The 21,189-nt window shown below is 43.5% G+C and overlaps 1 protein-coding gene across 3 annotated transcripts in view; it reads right to left on the bottom strand.

Annotated features, from left to right (window-relative positions):
• The window catches only part of cenpi (centromere protein I), a 119,556-nt gene that overhangs the window by 18,889 nt on the left and 79,478 nt on the right, over positions 1-21,189 (bottom strand). For 2 of the 3 annotated variants that reach the window (XM_070882584.1, XM_070882583.1), the window contains exons 14-16: positions 19,723-19,832; positions 17,099-17,234; positions 14,929-15,053 (exon numbers count right to left, since the gene is read on the bottom strand). In XM_070882584.1, coding sequence (XP_070738685.1) covers positions 14,929-15,053; positions 17,099-17,234; positions 19,723-19,832 — 371 coding nt within the window. The remainder of the gene's footprint in view (positions 1-14,928; positions 15,054-17,098; positions 17,235-19,722; positions 19,833-21,189) is intronic. The other variant, XM_070882586.1, reaches the window with a different exon arrangement.

The following is a 21,189-nucleotide window of genomic DNA, read 5'->3' on the forward strand; positions in this document are numbered from 1 at the left end:
ACACATCAGGATACAATATATTTAGGAGGCAGGGAAAAGAAAATGGAGGTGGAGTGGCAATATTGATAAAAGAGGAATACATGCTATACAGATGGTTGATGTAGACAACATAAGAAATAGGAGGTGTAGGCCATTTGGCCCCTCGAGCCTGCTCCGCCATTCAATAAGATCATGGCTGATCTGATCATGGACTCAGCTCCACTTCCCTGTCTGCTCCCCCATAACTCTTTACTCCCTTACCGGTCAAAAATCTGTCTCTCTACACCTTAAATATATTCAATGATCCAGCCTCCACAGCTCTCTGGGGCAGAGAATTCCACAGATTTACAACCCTCAGAGAAGAAATTCGACGGCGAGGAGATTAGCAAGATTAGCCCCCAGCGAGCACGCTGGGCAGGAAGGTCAATGAGAGAGTAGGATAGGAGAGTTGGGGTTGCTGCTCATAAGGAGGTAGTGACAAGAGCCTCGATGGGCCCTTCGTAAGATGCCGAGAGAGGCACAGAGGGAAGCTGTAGGTTTTTCTAAGGAGTCAAACCTGGGACAGCAGCAGGAGAGTAGGAAGGTCAAAGAGTAAGCAAGGATTGGGGAGGAAAGTGTATCTGACAGAGGAGAGAGCCGTCAGGGAGGGATAGAGAAAAGGAAAAAAAAAGTGGAAGGAAATGAATGGCACGGGTCTGGAGCAGCAGCCAAGGTGTGCACGCAAATGGACAGAGAAAAGCTCAGGTTACATAGGCCTGGTTATGTAGTAATTAATGGGATACATATTTCCTGGTAGCACGGAATAAGTTGGAGACAATAGTAGGGAGATTAGGGTCAAAGTCAGAGGTCCCATGGAGGGTCAAAGTCGATGTAAGCAGAATGGAATAGGCACGGATCATCGACAAACCGCTGTCCAAATTCAGAGACAAGTGTAACAGGCGAGTGAATTCCAAAAGCTACTTGAAGGGTAGAGAGTTGGAGAAAGAAGGTTGTTGCCGCAGGAATAGAGTCGGTAGTAGTGCAGAAAGGTGATGGCGGAATTGACGCAAGGTGGAGGTCACCAAGTGGAGAAAATGTAAAACCACAAGCCAGCGACCCACAAAGCTGAAAAACCAGTAGAATGAGTCACCAGACAGCAAGTGAAAGTGCAGCTGCTAGCCAGAAGCCAACAAAACTGAAAAACCAGTAATCATAGAAAATAGGTGTAGGAGTAGGCCATTCGGCCCTGAGCCTGCACCACCATTCAATATCATGGCTGATCATTCCTTCAGTACCCCTTTCCTGCTTTGTCTATATACCCCTTGATCCCCTTAACCGCAAGGGCCATATCTAACTCCATCTTGAATATATCCAATGAACTGGCATCAACAACTCTCTGCGGCAGGGAATTCCACAGGTCAACAACTCAGTGAAGAAGTTCCTACTCATCTCAGTCCTAAATGGCCTACCCCTTATCCCAAGACTACGTCCTCTGGTTCTGGACTTCCCCAACATTGGGAACATTCTTTCCCGCATCTAACCTGTCCAGTCCCGTCAGAATTTTATATGTTTCTATGAGATCCCCTCTCATCCTTCTAAAAGCCAATGAATAAAGGCCCAGTTGATCCAGTCTTTCCTCATATGACAGCCCAGCCATCCCTGGAATCAGTCTGGTGAACCTTCGCTGCACTCCCGCAATAGCAAGAACATCCTTCCTAGAAACATAGAAAATAGGTGCAGGAGTAGGCCATTCGCCCCTTCTAGCCTGCACCGCCATTCAATGAGTTCATGGCTGAACATGCAACTTCAGTACCCCATTCCTGCTTTCTCACCATACCCCTTGATTCCCCTAGTAGTAAGGACTTCATCTAACTCCTTTTTGAACTCCATTCCTCAGACTAGGAGGCCAAAACTGAACACAATATTCCAGGTGAGGCCTCACTAAGGCCCTGTACAACTGCAGTAAGACCTCCTTGCTCCTATATTCAAATCCCCTAGCAATGAAGGCCAACATACCATTTGCCTTCTTTACTGCCTGCTGTACCTGCGTGCCCACTTTCAATGACTGATGAACCATGACATCCAGGTCTCGTTGCACCTCCCCTTTTTCTAGTCTGCCGTCATTCAGATAATATTCTGGCTTCATGTTTTTGTCCCCAAAATGGATAACCTCACACTTATCCACATTATACTGCATCTGCCATGTATTTGCCCACTCACCTAATCTATCCAAGTCACCCTGCAGCCTCTTAGCGTCCTCCTCACAGCTCACACCGCCACCCAGTTTAGTGTCATCCGCAAACTTGAAGATATTACACTCTATTCCTTCATCCAAATTGTTAATGTATATTGTAAAGAGCTGGGGTCCCAGCACTGAGCCCTGCGGCACCCCACTAGTAACTGCCTGCCATTCTGAAAAGGACCCGTTTATCCCGACTCTCTGCTTCCTGTCTGCCAACCAGTTCTCTATCCATGCAAGTACATTACCCCCAATACCATGCGCTTTGATTTTGTACACTAATCTCTGTGCGGGACCTTGTCAAAAGCCTTTTGAAAGTCCAAATACGCCACATCCACTGGTTCTCCCTTGTCCACTCTACTAGTTACATCCTCAAAAAATTTCAGAATATTCATCAAGCATGATTTCCCTTTCATAAATCCATGCTGACTCGGTCCGATCCGGTCACTGCTTTCCAAATGGGCTGCTACTTCATCCTTAATGATTGATTCCAACATTTTCCCCACGACTGATGTCAGGCTAACCGGTCTATAATTACTCGTTTTCTCTCTCCCTCCTTTTTAAAAAAGTGGCGTTACTTTAGCTACCCTCCAGTCCATAGGAACTGATCCAGAGTCAATAGATTGTTGGAAAATGATCACCAATGCATCCACTATTTCTAGGGCCACTTCCTTAAGTACTCTGGGATGCAGACTATCAGGACCCAGGGATTTATCGGCGTTTAATCCCATCAATTTCCCACCTAATAAGGATATCTTTCAGTTCCTCATTCTCACGAGACCCACTGTACTAGTACATTCAGAATGTTATTTGCATCTTCCTTTGTGAAGACAGAACCGAAGTATTGGTTCAATTGGTCTGCCATTTCTTTGTTCCCAATTATAAATTCACCTGAATCTGACTGCAAGGGACCTACGTTTTTCTTTACTAATCTTTTTCTCTTCACATATTTATAGAAGCTTTTGCATCAGTTTTTATGTTCCCTGCAAGCTTCCTCTCGTATTTTATTTTCCCCTTCTTAATTAAACCCCAAGTCCTCCTCTGTTGAATTCTAAATTTCTCCCAGTCCTCAGGTTTGTTGCTTTTTCTAGCCAATTTATATGCCTCTTCCTTGGATTTAACACTATCCTTAATTTTGTTAGCCATGGTTGAGCTACCTTCCCAGTTTTATTTTTACTCCAGACAGGGATGTACAATTGCTGAAGTTCATCCATGTGATCTTTAAATGTTTGCCATTGCTTATCCACCGTCAACCCTTTAAGTATCCTCTGCCAGTCTAGCCAATTCACACCTCATACCGTCAAAGTTACCTTTCCTTAAGTTCAGGACCAGAGTTTCCAAATTAACTTTGTCACTCTCCATCTTAATAAGGAATTCTACCATATTAATAAGGAATTCTACCATATTATGGTCACTTTTCCCCAAAAGGTCTCGCACAACAAGATTACTAATTAGTCCCTTCTCATTACACATCGCCCAGTCTAGGATGGCCAGCTCCCTGGTTGGTTCCTCGACATATTGGTCGAGAAAACCATCCCTAATACACTCCAGGAAATCCTCCTCCACCGCATTGCTACCAGTTAGGTTAGCCCAATCTATATGTTGATTAAAGTCACCCATGATTACTGCTGTACCTTTATTGCACACATCCCTTATTTCACATTTGATGCTGTCTCCAACCTCACTACGACTATTTGGTGGTCTATACACAACTCCCACTTGCGTTTTCTGCCCTTTGGAATTCCATAGCTCCATCCATACAGATTCCACATCATCCAGGCTAATGTCCTTCCTTACAATTGCATTAATTTCCTCTTTAACCAGCAACGCCACCCCGCCTCCTTTTCCTTTCTGTCTATCCTTCCTAAATGCTGAATCCCCCGGATGTTGAGTTCCCAGCCTTGGTCACCCTGCAGCCATGTCTCCGTGATGCCAATCACATCGTATCCGTTAGCTGCTATCTGCGCAGTTAATTCATCCACTTTATTCCGAATACTCCTCGCATTGAGGCAGAGTCTTCAGGCTTGTCTTTTTAACACACTTTGCCCCTTTTGAATCGTGCTGTAATGTGGCCCTTTTTGCTTTTTGCCTTGGGTTTCTCTGCCCTCCAATTTTACTATTCTCCTTTCTTTCTTTTGCTTCTGCCCCCCTTCTGTTTCCCTCTGTCTCCCCGCATAGGTTCCCATCTCCCTACCATATTAGATTAACTCCTCCCCAACAGCACTAGCAAACACTCCCCCGAGGACATTGGTTCTGATCCTGCCCAGGTGCAGACCGTCCGGTTTGTAATAGTCCCACCACTCCCAGAACCGGTTCCAATGTCCCAGGAATTTGAATCCCTCCCTTCTGCACCATTTCTCAAGCCACGTATTCATCTGAGCTATCCTGTGATTCCTACTCTGACTAGCACGTGGCACTGGTAGCAATCCTGAAATTACTACTTTTGAGGTCCTACTTTTCAAATTTAACTCCTAGCTCCCTAAATTCGTCTCGTAAGACCTCATCCCGTTTTTTTACCTATATCGTTGGTACCTATATGCATCACGACAACTGGCTGTTCACCCTCCCTTTTCAGAATGTCCTGCACCCGCTCCGAGACATCCTTGACCCTTGCACCAGGGAGGCAACATACCATCCTGGAGTCTCGGTTGCGGCCGCAGAAATGCCTATCTATTCCCCTTACAATTGAATCCCCTATCACTATTGCTCTCCCACTCTTTTTCCTGCCCTCCTGTGCAGCAGAACCAACCATGGTGCCATGAACTTGGCTGCTGCTGCTCTCCCCTGATGAGTCATCCCCCTCAACAGTACCCAATGCGGTGTATCTGTTTTGCAGGGGGATGACCACAGGGGACCTCTGCACTACCTTCCTGTTGATCTTCCATTCCCTATCTGGCTGTGGACCCTTTACCTGTGGTAAAACCAACTCACTAAACGTGCTATTTACATCTTTCTCAGCATCGTGCATGCCCCAGAGTGAATCCACCCGCAGCTCCAGCTCCGCAACGCAGTAGAACCAGTGCAGCAGAGAGACAGCCACAGTTTAAACATTATTTTTAAAACTCTTAGCAGCAGAGTTAGAGACACAGCATGTAAGTCTTAGTGTAATCCAGTGTATTGCAGAAGCATAGTGGTATAATCCAGTGTAGTTCAAAGCAGAAACATACTCTAGATGTCCATTAGTCCAGGAGATCGGAAACCAATTAGAGACAAGAATTCAGCAGCTTAAAACTTGAAGCAACTGACTAACAGGACAAAGTCACAGCAGCCAAGTCAGACAGTGTAGTCAGTAGAGCAGCATCGTCCTGTTGGCAGAGGAATCCAGGTGATGGAAGTCAATTTCAGCAGAGTTCCAACAGTTGAAAGGAGCTCAGTGAGAACAAAGACACGCAGGGTCAGGGGATGAGCAGTGGACTCTGCAAGGGTATCTTTAAACTTGTAGTTTGGGCTGAAATACCTTCACGATCAGCGCCAGGGTATCTTAAGCAATGGAAGAAAGGGCAAAGGAAAGCAATGGATAACCAAGGATATAGTTGACGAGAAGAGGAGCTCAGTGAGGAGCTGTCAGCCAAGGAGCCGTCAGCCAAGGAGCCATCTTGAGAATTTACAGCATTTTCTCTTTATATTTCAAATTTCCAGCAATTATGCATTTTTTTAAATTTTTATCTCTACACGGTGGTAGCTAAAAATAACCCCCCCCCCACAAATTTATTTTCATCTTAAGAATGGTTGGAGGAAACGTGTCCCAAAATTGCCGCAGGTGTTCTAAAAATGCTGTTTGCAACAATCCCATTAAACTCTGGGAAAACAGAAAGGATTAATGCTAAGAACCATCGGTACTCCAAAACAACACTGCACTGATAAAAGGATCTTTCACTATTAGTACCTAGTTCCCATCAATGGCTGGAGCTAGGTACCCCCAGGCTGGTCAAGGTTGAATGGAGGGTTCTATTAAAAGGTAATAAGGGTCAGGGATGACCTAAAGAGCTATCCTTACATTGTGTTGTCTTGGACCATAATTTAAAACCCAAAATGAAGTAGTTGTTGCAACTAAAACGAGAAATGACCTAAATCCTTATCTATGTTGTCATACTAATATTATTTAAAAGGTCAAATAAAGTGAATAAAGTTTTCAACCAATGAAGTAATTACATTTTCCTCATCATAAGTTATGACAATGCACCAGTCTACAGTATTGTCACCAAATAAGGTGCATCTCACAGATTGGTTGAAATGGAAGAGGTTTTACCATGAAAATCAGAAGTATAAAAGATGGGGTTTGACACTAAAGATCAAAGAGAATTTGGAGAGTGTAAGAGCATGAGATGGTAAATTTCCAGACCAGTCTTTGACAACGAGGTACAGTGAAGGGATTGAAGATTCATCTGGTGCCCTTTGATTAATATCGCTTAGAAAGTTTATCGGTTCATTTATATCAGGTGCTGATTCTTGCCAGTGTATGCTTCCACAGGAAGTAGCAGTTCTACATGCTAGAATCTAGATGGTAACAGTCACCAGCTTGCTTGACCATGGAAGGTAGCCAAGCCTTGACCTGTCCAGTCAACAGCCAAACACACACACTTTCCAGCAAGTGGTACTGAATAGCTATCGGGTAGAATACTGGTTGTTTTTCCAATCCACAGATCAATAGCAACTCCTTAATTATTGCCTTCACACAAATTGGTTAACTAAACCTATACCAGGGTTCAAACCAGAAACCATGTGGTCAGTATGGCTTAGTAGTGCTGCACCAAAGTAATTTCACTAGGTCATCTGGCAGCCAAGATATCACTTAACTTGCTTGTGACCATCACTGGTGGCATTCCTTGTTGCTGAAATCAGGAACCAAGGGAGCATTCACCACTCATTCAAGCACATGTATTCTATATTCCTAATAATAGTACGAATCAGTATCAGTACATTTCTCCAACATCACCTCTCATAAAATGTTAATCCTCAACTATCACCAGAAATATGTGCAAAGTTACTGAAATTACATTAAAAAAAAACCTCAAACAGCCATTGGCTAATTTTCAGGTGGTGCCTTTGGTCACTGAAGCCTAAAGAAATTTTCTTCTTTAAGCTTCAGGGAAAATCAAACCAAACAGCACGTCAAGATCTGACTGAATCATTCGATACCTCAGGAGCGTCGAGTCGAGGAGAGGCCCATAAAAGGCCCAATAGTCGGAGGAGCAGCAGCGTCGAGGAAGCGTGGTGGGTCGAGGGGAGGCCTATAAAAGACCCAGTAGTCGGAGGAGCAGGAGCGTCGGAAGAGGAGCGGTGAGTCGAGGAGAGGCCCATAAAAGGCCCAATAGTCAGAGGAGCGGCAGCGTCGAGAAGGAGCGGTGAGTCGAGGGGAGGCCCATAAAAGGCCCAGCAGTCGGAGGAGCGGCAGCGTCGAGGAGCCTGCTGGTGCAGCTACAGCAGGGAGAGAAGGCAAAGAAGTAAAAAGAAATCAAAGTGTGATGTCACAGCCAAGGGGGTAAGTGATTGGCGAGTAGTTTTTCTTTTTCTTTTCCTTATTAGTAAGAAACCTTTGGCATTGTTGCCAAATTAAATTAATTTAAGGGTTAAGTCATGGCAGGAGAGCCCAGACCAGTGTCATGCTCCTCCTGTGCTATGTGGGAATTCAGGGACACTTCGTGTCCCTGGCGACTGTGTGCAGGAAGTGTATCCAGCTGCAGCTCCTGACAGACCGCATTGCGACACTGGAGCTGCGCATGGACTCACTCTGGAGTATCCGCGATGCTGAGGATGTTGTGAATAGCATGTTCAGTGAGTTGGTCACACCGCAGGTAAAGGCTACAAAAGCAGGTAGGGAATGGGTGACTAAGCAGAGCAGGAATAGGAAGGCAATGCAAGAGTCCCCTGCGGTCATCTCCCTCCAAAACAGATACACCATTTTGGATACTGTTGGGGAGATGGCTCGTCGGGGAAGGCAGCACCAGCCAAATTCATGGCACCGTTGGTGGCTCTGTTGCACAGGAGGGCAGGAAAAAGAGTGGAAGAGCTACAGTGGTAGGGGATTCTATTGTAAGGGGAATAGATAGGCATTTTTGCGGTCGCAACCGAGACTCCAGGATGGTATGTTGCCTCCCTGGTGCAAGGGTCAAGGATGTCTTGGAGCAGCTGCAGGGCATTCTGGAGGGTGAGGGTGAACAGCCAGTTGTCGTGGTGCATATAGATACCAACGACATAGGTAAAAAAACAGGATGAGGTCCCACAAGCTGAATTTAGGGAGCTAGGAGTTAAATTTAAAAATAGGACCTCAAAAGATAGTAATCTCAGGATTGCTACCAGTGCCACGTGCTAGTCAGAGTAGAAATAGCAGGACAGTTAAAATGAATATGTAGCTTGAGGAATGGTGCAAGAGGGAGGGATTCAAATTCCGGGGACATTGGAACCGGTTCTGGGGGAGGTGGGACCAATACAAAATGGACGGTCTGCACCTGGGCAGGACCGGAACCGATGTCCTAGGGGAGAGTGTTTGCTAGTGCTGTTGGGGAGGGGTTAAACTAATATGGCTGGGGGATGGGAATCTATGCAGGGAGACAGTGGAAAGTAAAATGTGGGCAGAAGCAAATGATAGAAAGGAGAAAAGTAAAAGTGGAGGGCAGAGAAATCCAAGGCAAAAATCAAAAAGGGCCAGATTACAGCATAATTCTAAAGGGACAAAGTGTTAAAAAGACAAGCCTGAAGGCACTGTGTCTCAGTGCAAGGAGGATTCGTACTAAGATGGATGAATTGAGAACTGGTTGTCAGACAGGAAGCAAAGAGTAGGAGTAAATGGGTACTTTTCAGAATGGCAGGCAGTAACTAGTGGGGTACCGCAAGGTTCTGTGCTGGGGCCCCAGCTGTTTACATTGTACATTAATGATTTAGACGAGGGGATTAAATGTAGTATCTCCAAATTTGCGGATGACACTAAGTTGGGTGGCAGTGTGAGCTGCGAGAAGGATGCTATGAGGCTGCAGAGTGACTTGGATAGGTTAGGTGAGTGGGCAAATGCATGGCAGATGAAGTATAATGTGGATAAATGTGAGGTTATCCACTTTGGTGGTAAAAACAGAGAGACAGACTATTATCTGAATGGTGACAGATTAGGAAAAGGGAAGGTGCAACGAGACCTGGGTGTCATGGTACATCAGTCATTGAAGGTTGGCATGCAGGTACAGCAGGCGGTTAAGAAAGCAAATGGCATGTTGGCCTTCATAGCGAGGGGATTTGAGTACAGGGGCAGGGAGGTGTTGCTACAATTGTACAGGGCCTTGGTGAGGCCACACCTGGAGTATTGTGTACAGTTTTGGTCTCCTAACTTGAGGAAGGACATTCTTGCTATTGAGGGAGTGCAGCGAAGATTCACCAGACTGATTCCCGGGATGGTGGGACTGACCTATCAAGAAAGACTGGATCAACTGGGCTTGTATTCACTGGAGTTCAGAAGAATGAGAGGGGACCTCATAGAAACGTTTAAAATTCTGACGGGTTTAGACAGGTTAGATGCAGGAAGAATGTTCCCAATGTTGGGGAAGTCCAGAACCAGGGGTCACAGTCTAAGGATAAGGGCTAAGCCATTTAGGACCGAGATGAGGAGAAACTTCTTCACCCAGAGAGTGGTGAACCTGTGGAATTCTCTACCACAGAAGGTAGTTGAGGCCAATTCACTAAATATATTCAAAAGGGAGTTAGATGAAGTCCTTACTACTCGGGGGATCAAGGGGTATGGCGAGAAAGCAGGAATGGGGTACTGAAGTTTCATGTTCAGCCATGAACTCATTGAATGGCGGTGCAGGCTAGAAGGGCTGAATGGCCTGCTCCTGCACCTAGTTTCTATGTTAATTAACTGCGCAGGCAACTATTAACAAATATGATATAATTGGGATTACAGAGACATGGCTCCAGGTTGACCATGGCTGGGAACTCAACATCCAGGGGTATTCAACTTTCAGGAAGGATAGACAGAAAGGAAAAGGAGGTGGGGTAGCGTTGCTGGTTAAAGAGGAAATTAACACAATAGTAAGGAAGGACATTAGCTTGGATGATGTGGGATCTGTATGGGTGGAGCTGCGGAATTCCAAAGGGCAGAAAACGCTAGTGGGAGTTGTGTACAGACCACCAAACAGTAGTAGTGAGGTTGGGGACAGCATCAAACAAGAAATTAGGGACGCGTGCAATAAAGGTCATCATCATAGGCAGTCCCTCGGAGGACTTGCTTGCACTCCCAAAGTAAGTTCTTTGGTGACTGAACAGTCTGATACAAGAGCCACAGACCCTGTTACAGATGGGACAGACATTCGTCGGGGGAAGGGGTCGGTAGGGCTGGTTTGCCGCGCGCTCCTTCCGCTGCCTGCGCCTGGCCTCTTCATGCGCCTTGTGTCGAGACTCCAAGAGCTCAACGCCCTCCCGGATGGACTTTCTCCACCTTGGGCGGTCTGCAGCCAGGGTCTCCCAGGTGTCAGTGGTGATGTCGCACTTTACCAGGAAGGCTTTGAGGGGATCCTTATAACGTTTAGAAGTACCTAATAAAGGTACAGCAGTTATCATGGGAGACTTTAATCTATCTATAGATTGGGCTAACCAAGTTGGTAACAATACAGTGGAGGAGGATTTTCTGGAGTGTATTAGGGATGATTTGCTAGACCAATATGTTGAAGAACCAACTAGAGAGCTGGCCATCCAAGACTGGGTGTTGTGTAATGAGAGGGGACTAATTAGAAATCTTGTTGTGCGAGGCCCCTTGTGGAAGAGTGACCATAGTATGGTAGAATTCTTTATTAAGATAGAGAGTGACACAGTTAATTCAGAGACTAGGGTCCTGAATTTAAGCAAAGGTTACTTCGATAGTATGAGATGTGAATTGGCTAGGAAAGACAGGAAAATGATACTTAAAGGGTTGACGGTGGATAGACAATGGCAGACATTTATAGATCACATGGATGAACTTCAACAATTGTACATCCCGGTCTGGAGTAAAAATAAAACGGAGATGGTGGCTCAACCGTGGCTAACAAGGGAAATTAGGGATAGTGTTAAATCCAAGGAAGAGGCATATAAATTGGCCAGAAAAAGCAGTAAACCAGAGGACTGGGAGAAATTTAGAATTCAGCAGAGGACGACAAAGGGTTTAATTAGGAGGGGGAAAATAATAAGGGGAAGCTTGCAGAGAACACAAAAACTGACTGCAAAAGCTTCTATAGATATGTGAAGAGAAAAAGATTAGTGAAGACAAATGTAGGTCCCTTGCAGTCAGAATCAGGTGAATTTATAATGGGGAACAAAGAAATGACAGACCAACTGAACAAATACTTTGGTTCTGTCTTCACTAAGGAAGACACAAATAACATTCCGGAAATACTAGGGGTCCGAGGGTCTAGCAGAAGGGGGAACTGAAGGAAATCCTTATTAGTCAGGAAATTGTGTTGGGGACATTGATGGGAATTGAAGACCCCATCATTTGGAAAGCAGTGACAGGATCGGTTCAAGTCAGCATGGATTTATGAAAGGGAAATCATGCTGACAAATCTTCTAGAATTTTTTGAAGATGTAACTAGTAGAGTGGACAAGGGAGAACCAATGGATGTGGTGTATTTGGACTTTAAAAAAGGCTTCTGACAAGATCCCACACAAGAGATTAGTGTGCAACATTAAAGCACATGGTATTGGGGGTAATGTATTGACGTGGATAGAGAACTGGTTGGCAGACAGGAAGCAGAGAGTCGGAATAAATGTGTCCTTTTCGGAATGGCAGGCAGTGACTCGTGGGGTGGCACAGGGTTCAGTGCTGGGACCCCAGCTATTTACAATATACATTAATGATTTAAATTAAGGAATTGAATGTAGTATCTAGAAGTTTGCAGATGACACTAAGCTGTGAGCTGTGAGGAGGATGCCAAGAGGCTGCAGGGTGACTTGGGCAGGTTAGGTGAGTGGGCAAATGCATGGCAGATGCAGTATAATGTAGATAAATGTGAGGTTATCCACTTTGGTGGCAAAAACACGAAGGCAGATTATCTGAATGGTGACAGATTAGGAAAAGGGGAGTTGCAACGAGACCTGGGTGTCATGGTACATCAGTCATTGAAAGTCGACAAGCAGGTACAGCAGGCGGTGAAGGCGGAAAATGGCATGTTGGCCTTCACAGCTACAGGATTTGAGTATAGGAGCAGGGAGGCCTTACTGCAGTTGTACAGGGCCTTAGTGAGGCCACACCTGGAATAGTGTGTTCAGTTTTGGTCTCCTAATCTAAGGAAGGACATTCATGCTATTGATGGAGTGCAGCACAGGTTCACCAGACTGATTCCTGGGATGGCAGGGCTGACATATGGGAAGAGACTGGATCGACTGGGTTTCTATTCACTGGAATTTAGAAGAATGAGAGAGGATCTCATTGAAACATATAAAATTCTGACGGGATTGGACAGTTTAGAAGCAGGAAGAATGTTCCCGATGCTGGGGAAGTCCAGAACCAGGAGTCACAGTCTAAGCTTTTACAGATATATAAAACGGAAAAGAGTGACTAAAGTAAATGTTGGTCCCTTAGAAGATGAAAAGGGGAATTTAATAATGGGAAATGTGGAAATGGCTGAGACCGTAAACAATTATTTTGCTTCGGTCTTCACAGTGGAAGACACAAAAACCATGCCAAAAATTGCTGGTCCTGGAAATGTGGGAAGGGAGGACCTTGAGACAATCACTATCACTAGGGGGGGTAGTGCTGGACAGGCTAATAGATCTCAAGGTAGACAAGTCCCCTGGTCCTGATGAAATGCATCCCAGGGTATTAAAAGAGATGGCGGAAGTTATAGCAGATGCATTTGTTATAATCTACCAAAATTCTCTGGACTCTGCGGAGGTACCATCGGATTGGAAAGCAGCTAATGTAACGCCTCTGTTTAAAAAAAGGGGCAGACAAAAGGCAGGTAACTATAGGCTGGTTAGTTTAACATCTGTAGTGAGGAAAATGCTTGAAGCTATCATTAAGGAAGAAATAGCAGGACATCTAGATAGGAATAGTACAATCAAGCAGACGCAACATGGATTCATGAAAGGGAAATCATGTTTAACTAATTTACTGGAATTCTTTGATATAACGAGCATGGTGGATAGAGGTGTACCGATGGATGTGGTGTATTTAGATTTCCAAAAGGCATTCGATAAGGTGCCACACAAAAGGTTACTGCAGAAGATAAAGGTACGCGGAGTTAGAGGAAATGTATTAGCATGGATAGAGAATTGGCTGGCGAACAGAAAGCAGAGAGTCGGGATAAATGGGTCTTTTTCAGGTTGGAAATCGGTGGTTAGTGGTGTGCCACAGGGATCGGTGCTGGGACCACAACTGTTTACAATATACATAGATGACCTGGAAGAGGGGACAGAGTGTAGTGTAACAAAATTTGCAGATGACACAAAGATTAGTGGGAAAGCGGGTTGTGTAGAGGACACAGAGGCTGCAAAGAGATTTAGATAGGTTAAGCGAATGGGCTAAGGTTTGGCAAATGGAATACAATGTCGGAAAGTGTGAGGTCATCCACCTTGGGGAAAAAAAAAAAACAGTAAAAGGGAATATTAGTTGAATGGGGAGAAATTACAACATGCTGCGGTGCAGAGGGACCTGGGGGTCCTTGTGCATGAATCCCAAAAAGTTAGTTTGCAGGTGCAGCAGGTAATCGGGAAGGCAAATGGAATGTTGGCCTCATTGCGAGAGGGATGGAGTCCAAAAGCAGGGAGATCCTGCTGCAACTGTACAGGGTATTGGTGAGGCCGCACCTGGATACTGCGTGCAGTTTTGGTCACCTTACTTAAGGAAGGATATACTAGCTTTGGAGGGGGTACAGAGACGATTCACTAGGCTGATTCCGGAGATGAGGGTGTTACCTTATGATGATAGATTGAGTAGACTGGGTCTTTACTCGTTGGAGTTCAGAAGGATGAGGGGTGATCTTATAGAAACATTTAAAATAATGAAAGGGATAGACAAGATAGAGGCAGAGAGGTTGTTTCCACTGGTCGGGGAGATTAGAACTAGGGGGCACAGCCTTAAAATACAGGGGAGCCAATTTAAAACCGAGTTGAGAAGGAATTTCTTCTCCCAGAGGGTTGTGAATCTGTGGAATTCTCTGCCCAGGGAAGCAGTTGAGGCTAGCTCATTGAATGTATTCAAATCACAGATAGATAGATTTTTAACCAATAAGGGAATTAAGGGTTATGGCGAGCGGGCGGGTAAGTGGAGCTGAGTCCACGGCCAGATCAGCCATGATCTTGTTGTGGCGGAGCAGGCTCGAGGGGCTAGATGGCCTACTCCTGTTCGAAATTCTTATGTAAGGATAAGGGGTAAGCCATTTAGGACCGAGATGAAGAGAAACTTCTTCACTCAGAGTTGTGAACCTGTGGAATTCTCTACCACAGAAAGTTGTTGAAGCCAGTTCGTTAGATATATTCAAAAGGGAGTTAGATGTGGCCCTTACGGCTAAAGGGATCAAGGGGTATGGAGAGAAAGCAGGAAAGGGGTACTGAAGTTGAATGATCAGCCATGATCTTATTGAATGGTGGTGCAGGCTCGAAGGGCCGAATGGCCTACTCCTGCACCTATTTTCTGTGTGTCTATGTTTCCTGCAGCCATTCAAACAGTAGACACCAGCTGGGATTTTCCGGTCACATTAATATAGTAAATGTAGACATGTGCATTGATTTTACAGAAATACTCAGTCAATGGGATGTACTGCAATACTCACCTATACAGAACGTAGCACAGCTGATTGAGGCTTACTGATTCCAAACTCAATAACGCTGGGTAGAAGATACCAGCAGGTGGCATAATCACCAGGGGTAGATTGTATTTCAAATATATATCAGATACCTGAGGACAGAATTGCATAAAACTACATAAAGTTAAGTAACTAGAAATACTTGTGACAATAAAGGACAGGTATAAGAGAAACAGGCTGCACCTAAGCAAAGCAAGAGCAATGAGAATTTTGAGGAACATTGGCAGTTAGAGAGCCAATTACAAACAAACTTGCATTTATATAGCGCTTTTCACAACCTGAGGACATTCCAATAATTATAATTTAGCATCCTCAGCTCATCCAACCTCAGCTGCTGATACCCTATTCCACACCAAGTCCTGTTTGCCCATTACCCGTCCTCACTGACTCCCGGTATAGCAACACCTCAAATTTTCAATTTTTATTATATTTAAATTCCTCTATAGCCTCACCTCCCTCTCGAAAATCTTTGCCAGCCCAACACCACCCTGAACTCTCCATTCTTCTGATTCAGCTTCTTGTGTATACCCAAACTCTCTCCACCCCACCACTGGAGGCAGTCCTTTCAGTCGGTTAGTTCCTATGCTCTGGAATTTCCTCTCTAAACCCTTCAGCATCTCCACATTCCTCTCCTCCATCAAGACACACCTTAAAACTCATTTCTGTGCCCAAGCTTTTGGTACCCCTCCTAATCTCCCCATCACCACCTATGCTTCCTCAAATTTGTGAAGGAAGTTTTCATATGTTAAAGGCACTGTGTAAATGCAATTTATTTTTCAAAGGGTGACCTGATATCGGTCTCCAAGATTTTGAATGATTAGATGGTAAACAGTGATAGATCATAGAATGATATAGCACAGTCAGCCATTCAGCTCATTGTTCCCAGGCCAGCTCTTTGGTAGAGCTATCCCATTAATCCATCCCTCTGTTCTTTCCCCATAACTAATTTTTTTCCCTTCAAGTATTTATTCAATTCTCTTTTGAAGATATAAAGTGAGCTTGTGCTGTAACTGGGATTATGCGCATTGGTCAGCAAGATGGTAACAAGAGTGCATAAAATTTAAGATAATTACCAAGAGAATTTAAAAAACATTTTACAGAGGATGCTAGAATGTGGAATTCTCTGCTATAACTAGTCCTTTAGCACAATCTGTAAATTCTTTTAAAAAGGGAATTAAATAGTTGCTTGAAAAAGAGGAACATTAAAGGGTGAGGGGAGTGAGCACGAGTATGGGATTAGACTAGGTGACTTGGAGAAACTTGAAGGATCAAATGCTTGTTTTGATGATTAACAGACTACAGACTATAATTAATATTACCATAATACCACTGTGTGTTATTGGAGATTCCAAATTAACTGTGCACAAACAACTATACCATCTGGTGGCAGTAAACATGTACTACGCTAGAATTCACAAGTTATCCACTAATGTGTTAAGAACTCAAAAAAAAAGCAGACGACCCCCAAGCTAATAGAATTCTCAGCCCTGGGTGTATCTACCCACAATCCCCTGCATCCATTTTAACAAAATATTCTACTGCAATCACTGTACAAAAGATGGCAATTCAAGGCTAATTAAACCAGATTATTTTAAAATAATCCAACCTCAATATAATTTTACCTCTCCAGCCACTGGTTTCATAAGTCCTTGAATATGTCTGCTTCTCTTAATTGAACATCACCAATTCAAAATTTCCTGAGTTTACTGTAACTTTGCCATGTTATTTATATTGCTCGAGTCAAACTATTGGATAATTGATTTTAAGCACAAAAAATTACTTTGAATTACCAGGAGTATATGGCAAGGATGAAGTCTACTGACAGTGTACAAAAGGATGAGCCTTTAAAAAAAAATGTAAGAGAATCTCTACTAAACTGGCATACACTCCAGAAAAATTGCTGATGTGTGTTGAATCAGCGGACGCCAACCAGGGAACAACAGATATAATACAATTAGCCTCTGTCTCCAGATTTCAGAGGGGAAGGGGAGAGAGAGATTCAAGTATCAGCCAGGATTCCAATTAGTACCTGTTGTTTATTGACGGACACTCAAATTGTACTTCATCTATCTGGACTTCTGATTAATAATCTAACACTCAGAAAACAGTTATCTAAGCACGATTCTGTCACTCTCACCGTTTCATAGAAGTTGAGTATGAAGTGCAACAGCAGACTGTTGTAAGCCTCCATCTGCAGTGCTACAATGGAAATTCTTGCACAAAATTCCACAAGTTCAGAAATAGAATTCACTAATCCAGAAAGGGTCACATTCCTGAAAGCACAAACATAGTTAAAAAGGATTCAATGAAAGTTCTTCTCTTAGACTGCTTTATTATCCACACCATCTCAAAGCCAACAAATTAAAGGAGAGCTACAGAAAGATAGCTCTGGGAAGTTCCTCTCGGAAGTGCATTATAACTTACTTAGCTCAACACCATGGAATAGGGAGGGTAAACAGAGATTTGAATCAGAATTTGAGCCGGTGAAGGCAGCAAAAAGTGTTCCCTCAGCAAGGAGGGGTAAAATTGAAGAAAAATCACATCTGGCCCAGACGTGCTTGGAGACCAGCTACAGGAAACAGGTTGTGCCCTTGTTCTCAGCTATAAAGTTTTAATTCCAGGCAGATTAAAAGGAAAATCTGCAAAAATATAGACTTAAAAAAAAATAAACAATTTCTTCGTGAATGCACAGCAGGTGGAAATGTGAGCCAACAGTCGTCCTAGATCAAAATACCCCAACTTTTATCTCACAGTAAAGGTAAATTATTTATCACCACCACTGTTGCAACTATTATTCAAATGAAGTTAATTCCCACTAGACTAACCACAGAACTATAGAAGCTTACAGCACAGATGGAAGCAGTTGCTAGAGCAGTCCAAAACTAATCTCACTGCCCTGCTTCCATCACCATAGTCTTGTACTATCCTCTGCTTCAAATGTTTGACCACTTTTCCCTTAAAAGATGCAATGATCTCCACCTCAGATGCTCTGTTTTACTACTGATTTTCTCTTTTCCAGACATTTCCACAATCTTGGAAATTATAAAAAGTTGAAAATCATTGACCCACTTGTCAGTTTAAGAGAATTTCGGTTCTGTACTGTGATTGCTCCGGTCCCGCAGTGTATAAAACAACTCTTTTAAGTGTCTTGATTGGAGAAGACACTCGACATAAGAGGCAATAAACTCAAAGAAAGACAGTTCTATTTCCAAAATTCCCAATTCAAATACTGCACATTAATTATTAGTGTAAGAGAGAATGCTTTGAAAAAACAGGAGAAATAAGCAGCATGGTCTCCTTCCAAACACACCTAATGCTAGCTAAATGTTGCAACAAACAATTCCTGGATCCAAATAGATTATGAATTACGGTGTCAGATTTAAGCAGGAAATTAGTGCAACTCATTCACACGATCTGATGTGTTAGACGATGGCTGTGGCTTATTGGAAGTGGATGATTGAAGCCAGAAGAGTCCTACTTAGAATGAAAAACAGGGAACCATTGGCTTTAATTACACGCCACAGAATAGCCATCATAGTCTGCTCACTCCTCCCAATAAAACTCCACAAAGTTCTGCTTTCCATCAAGGGGAAGTTTGGCATCCATGATCCTCACAGCCAAATATGTCACTAGTCTTCTTTGGTATTTTCCTCTCAGCAGAAGACCTGGCAGCAAGTAGGCCATCACTTTTGCACACTCAAAGACCTGAGGACACTGGAATAGTACAATAATTGCGACAATTCCACTATGCATGAAATATGTGTAGATCCCACCCACTTCCCCCAATTTTTCTTGGCACATAAGCACATAAGAAATAGGAGCAGGAGCGGGCCATGTGGCCTTTCGAGCATGCTCCGCCTTTTAATAAGATCATGGCTGATCTGATCATGGACTTGGCTGCACTTCCCTGCCCACTCCCCATAACCCTTTATTGCTCAAAAAATTATCTATATCTCCACTTTAAATATATTTAATGGCCCTGCCTCCACAGCTCTCTGGGGCAGAGAATTCCAGATTTACAACCCTCAGAAGAAATTCCTCCTCATTTCAGTTTTAAGTGTGTGTTCCCGTATTCTGAGACTATGCCCCCAAGTTTGCATTTCCCCTATAAGTAGAAATATCCTCTCTGCATCCACCTTGTCGAGCCCCCTCATTACCTTATATGTTTCGATAAGATCACCTCTCATTCTTCTGAATTCCAATGAGTATAGACCCAACCTATCTTCATAAGTCAACCACCTCATCTCCGGAATCAACCTGTTTTCTGTCCCCGTTTGTTCCCAACAAGCAACTGCTTACTGGGGTATGAATTCACAATCATTGGCCATATTTCAAGTGGCCATTCTTCATGAGTGAGCCTCAACAATAACTGATGATAGGCTATTCAATCAAGAGATCTTACAACCAAGCCAGAATGCATTCTCAGCTGACGTCTTTGCACATGCACTTTCAGCAGAAGCTGCTGAAAAGCAATTACGAGTGGGAACAATTGTCTATTTTCCCCTCCCTAATCTAGGGGTGCTGAGGCCAATTACAACAACCCTTCTTCTGTTCTGCCTGCGATCAGCTAACAAAAAGCTGGGGCCATCCTGATATTAATGGATTTGCTAATCATTGCAAAATTAATTAGTCATCAGGATAGCGTTCATTTGTGCAACTAAAAGTAAATCCAAAATAAAGCTATGTTTAAAGTTAATCTGTAATCATAGGGGCAGGCTCGCAATTATTTTTGTGGACATTCCCTGTGCTATATATACTCACTGTGGACTCTGTAAAACATTGGGAATCTCTTTGTCCATCTCAGCCACACACACAGAATGCCAGGTCAGCCACTTCACCAACAGGTTGGTGAGACTCTCAATCACATTGCACTGTGGATAAATATACCAGGTAAGATTAGCAGTCATTGTCTAGTCTGCTGTAAAAGTGTATATATTACTTTTTATAATATTCTGAAAATTCCTTAATTACGGTCAAAGTGAAGATGTATTTTTGTGCAATATTTTAGTTTTCAATCACAAATTTATACTTATACAACACCATTCACGTCCTCAGGACTTCCCAAAGTGCTTCAGAGTCAATGATGTACTTCTGAATTGTAATCACTGTTGTTATGTAGGCAAACACAGCAACCAATTTGCACACAGTAAGGTCCCGTAGCAGTAATGAGATACACTAGATAATGTGTTGATGGCACTGTTCGAGGGATAAATGTTGGCCAGGACATCAGGCAAACTAACCTGCTATTCTTTGGATTTTTATGTCCACGCGAGGGGGCAAACTGGGTCTCGGTTTAACATCTCTTCCAATAGACACAACTTCCGACAATGCAGCACTCTCTCAATATCACACTGGAGGTTTTCAATATTGGAGAATGGGATAGTTTTCATTTCAGGCACCCAGTGTTGGCGACAACCCCTTCCAGGTTAAGTGCAAAGTAAAGCTCTTTCTACTTTACCACAACTCAAAAGCACCCACTACTAACGTAGTAATAATTGTTTAAAATAATCTGCCAGGCAACATATTAAAAGAACTTTGGGGTTGTTCGAAATACAATGAGATGTTATGATAGAGGGGTAATCTAACTTGTAGAAATTTAATTTTCCAAATGATATGCACCATCCACAGATTTTGAGATACTCTGGATTTAATTGTCCTTTGGGAAAACCACTTGGGTGTGCAATTCTCCTTCGTGACTATTTTATCACTTCACAATGCAACAACATCAGGTAACGCTGACCCACTTAGTATCTCCACTTCCAAATCACGCAAGCACTGGGCGCATAGTCAAGCAGCAGCTCTCTCTGATTTGCATCCAAGAGATAAAAACGTAAACTTCGCAGTCTGAGGGTATAGTTGACAGCAAGTGAAGTATTCAGAGGATGCACATCATTGAAAATAGGGAAAAACTCTCATTTAACATATGGGTAGTGAAAAATTCAGCAGCAAGTCTTTCCCTTCCCCCATAATGCATTTTTTCTATTTCTGTTAAGCGATCTAGAAAATATATGAAGGGCTGCGGAATCAAGATAACAATAGTGAGCGAATGAGGATTCTGCCACATAGAAGCCTTAGATATTACAAATGCCATCGTCTGGATTAACAGGAAATTAGTGGACATCCCATATTCTTCAGTAAGCAATTTACTGTGATTTACACTGATTTGGGTTGGTCGTTAGCCCTGGCTATGCTAAATCAAATATTGCACACAATAAAGATACAGATTGT

The sequence above is a fragment of the Pristiophorus japonicus genome, chromosome 6 (genome assembly GCF_044704955.1).
Source record: "Pristiophorus japonicus isolate sPriJap1 chromosome 6, sPriJap1.hap1, whole genome shotgun sequence".
NCBI classification, from domain to species: Eukaryota; Metazoa; Chordata; class Chondrichthyes; family Pristiophoridae; genus Pristiophorus; species Pristiophorus japonicus.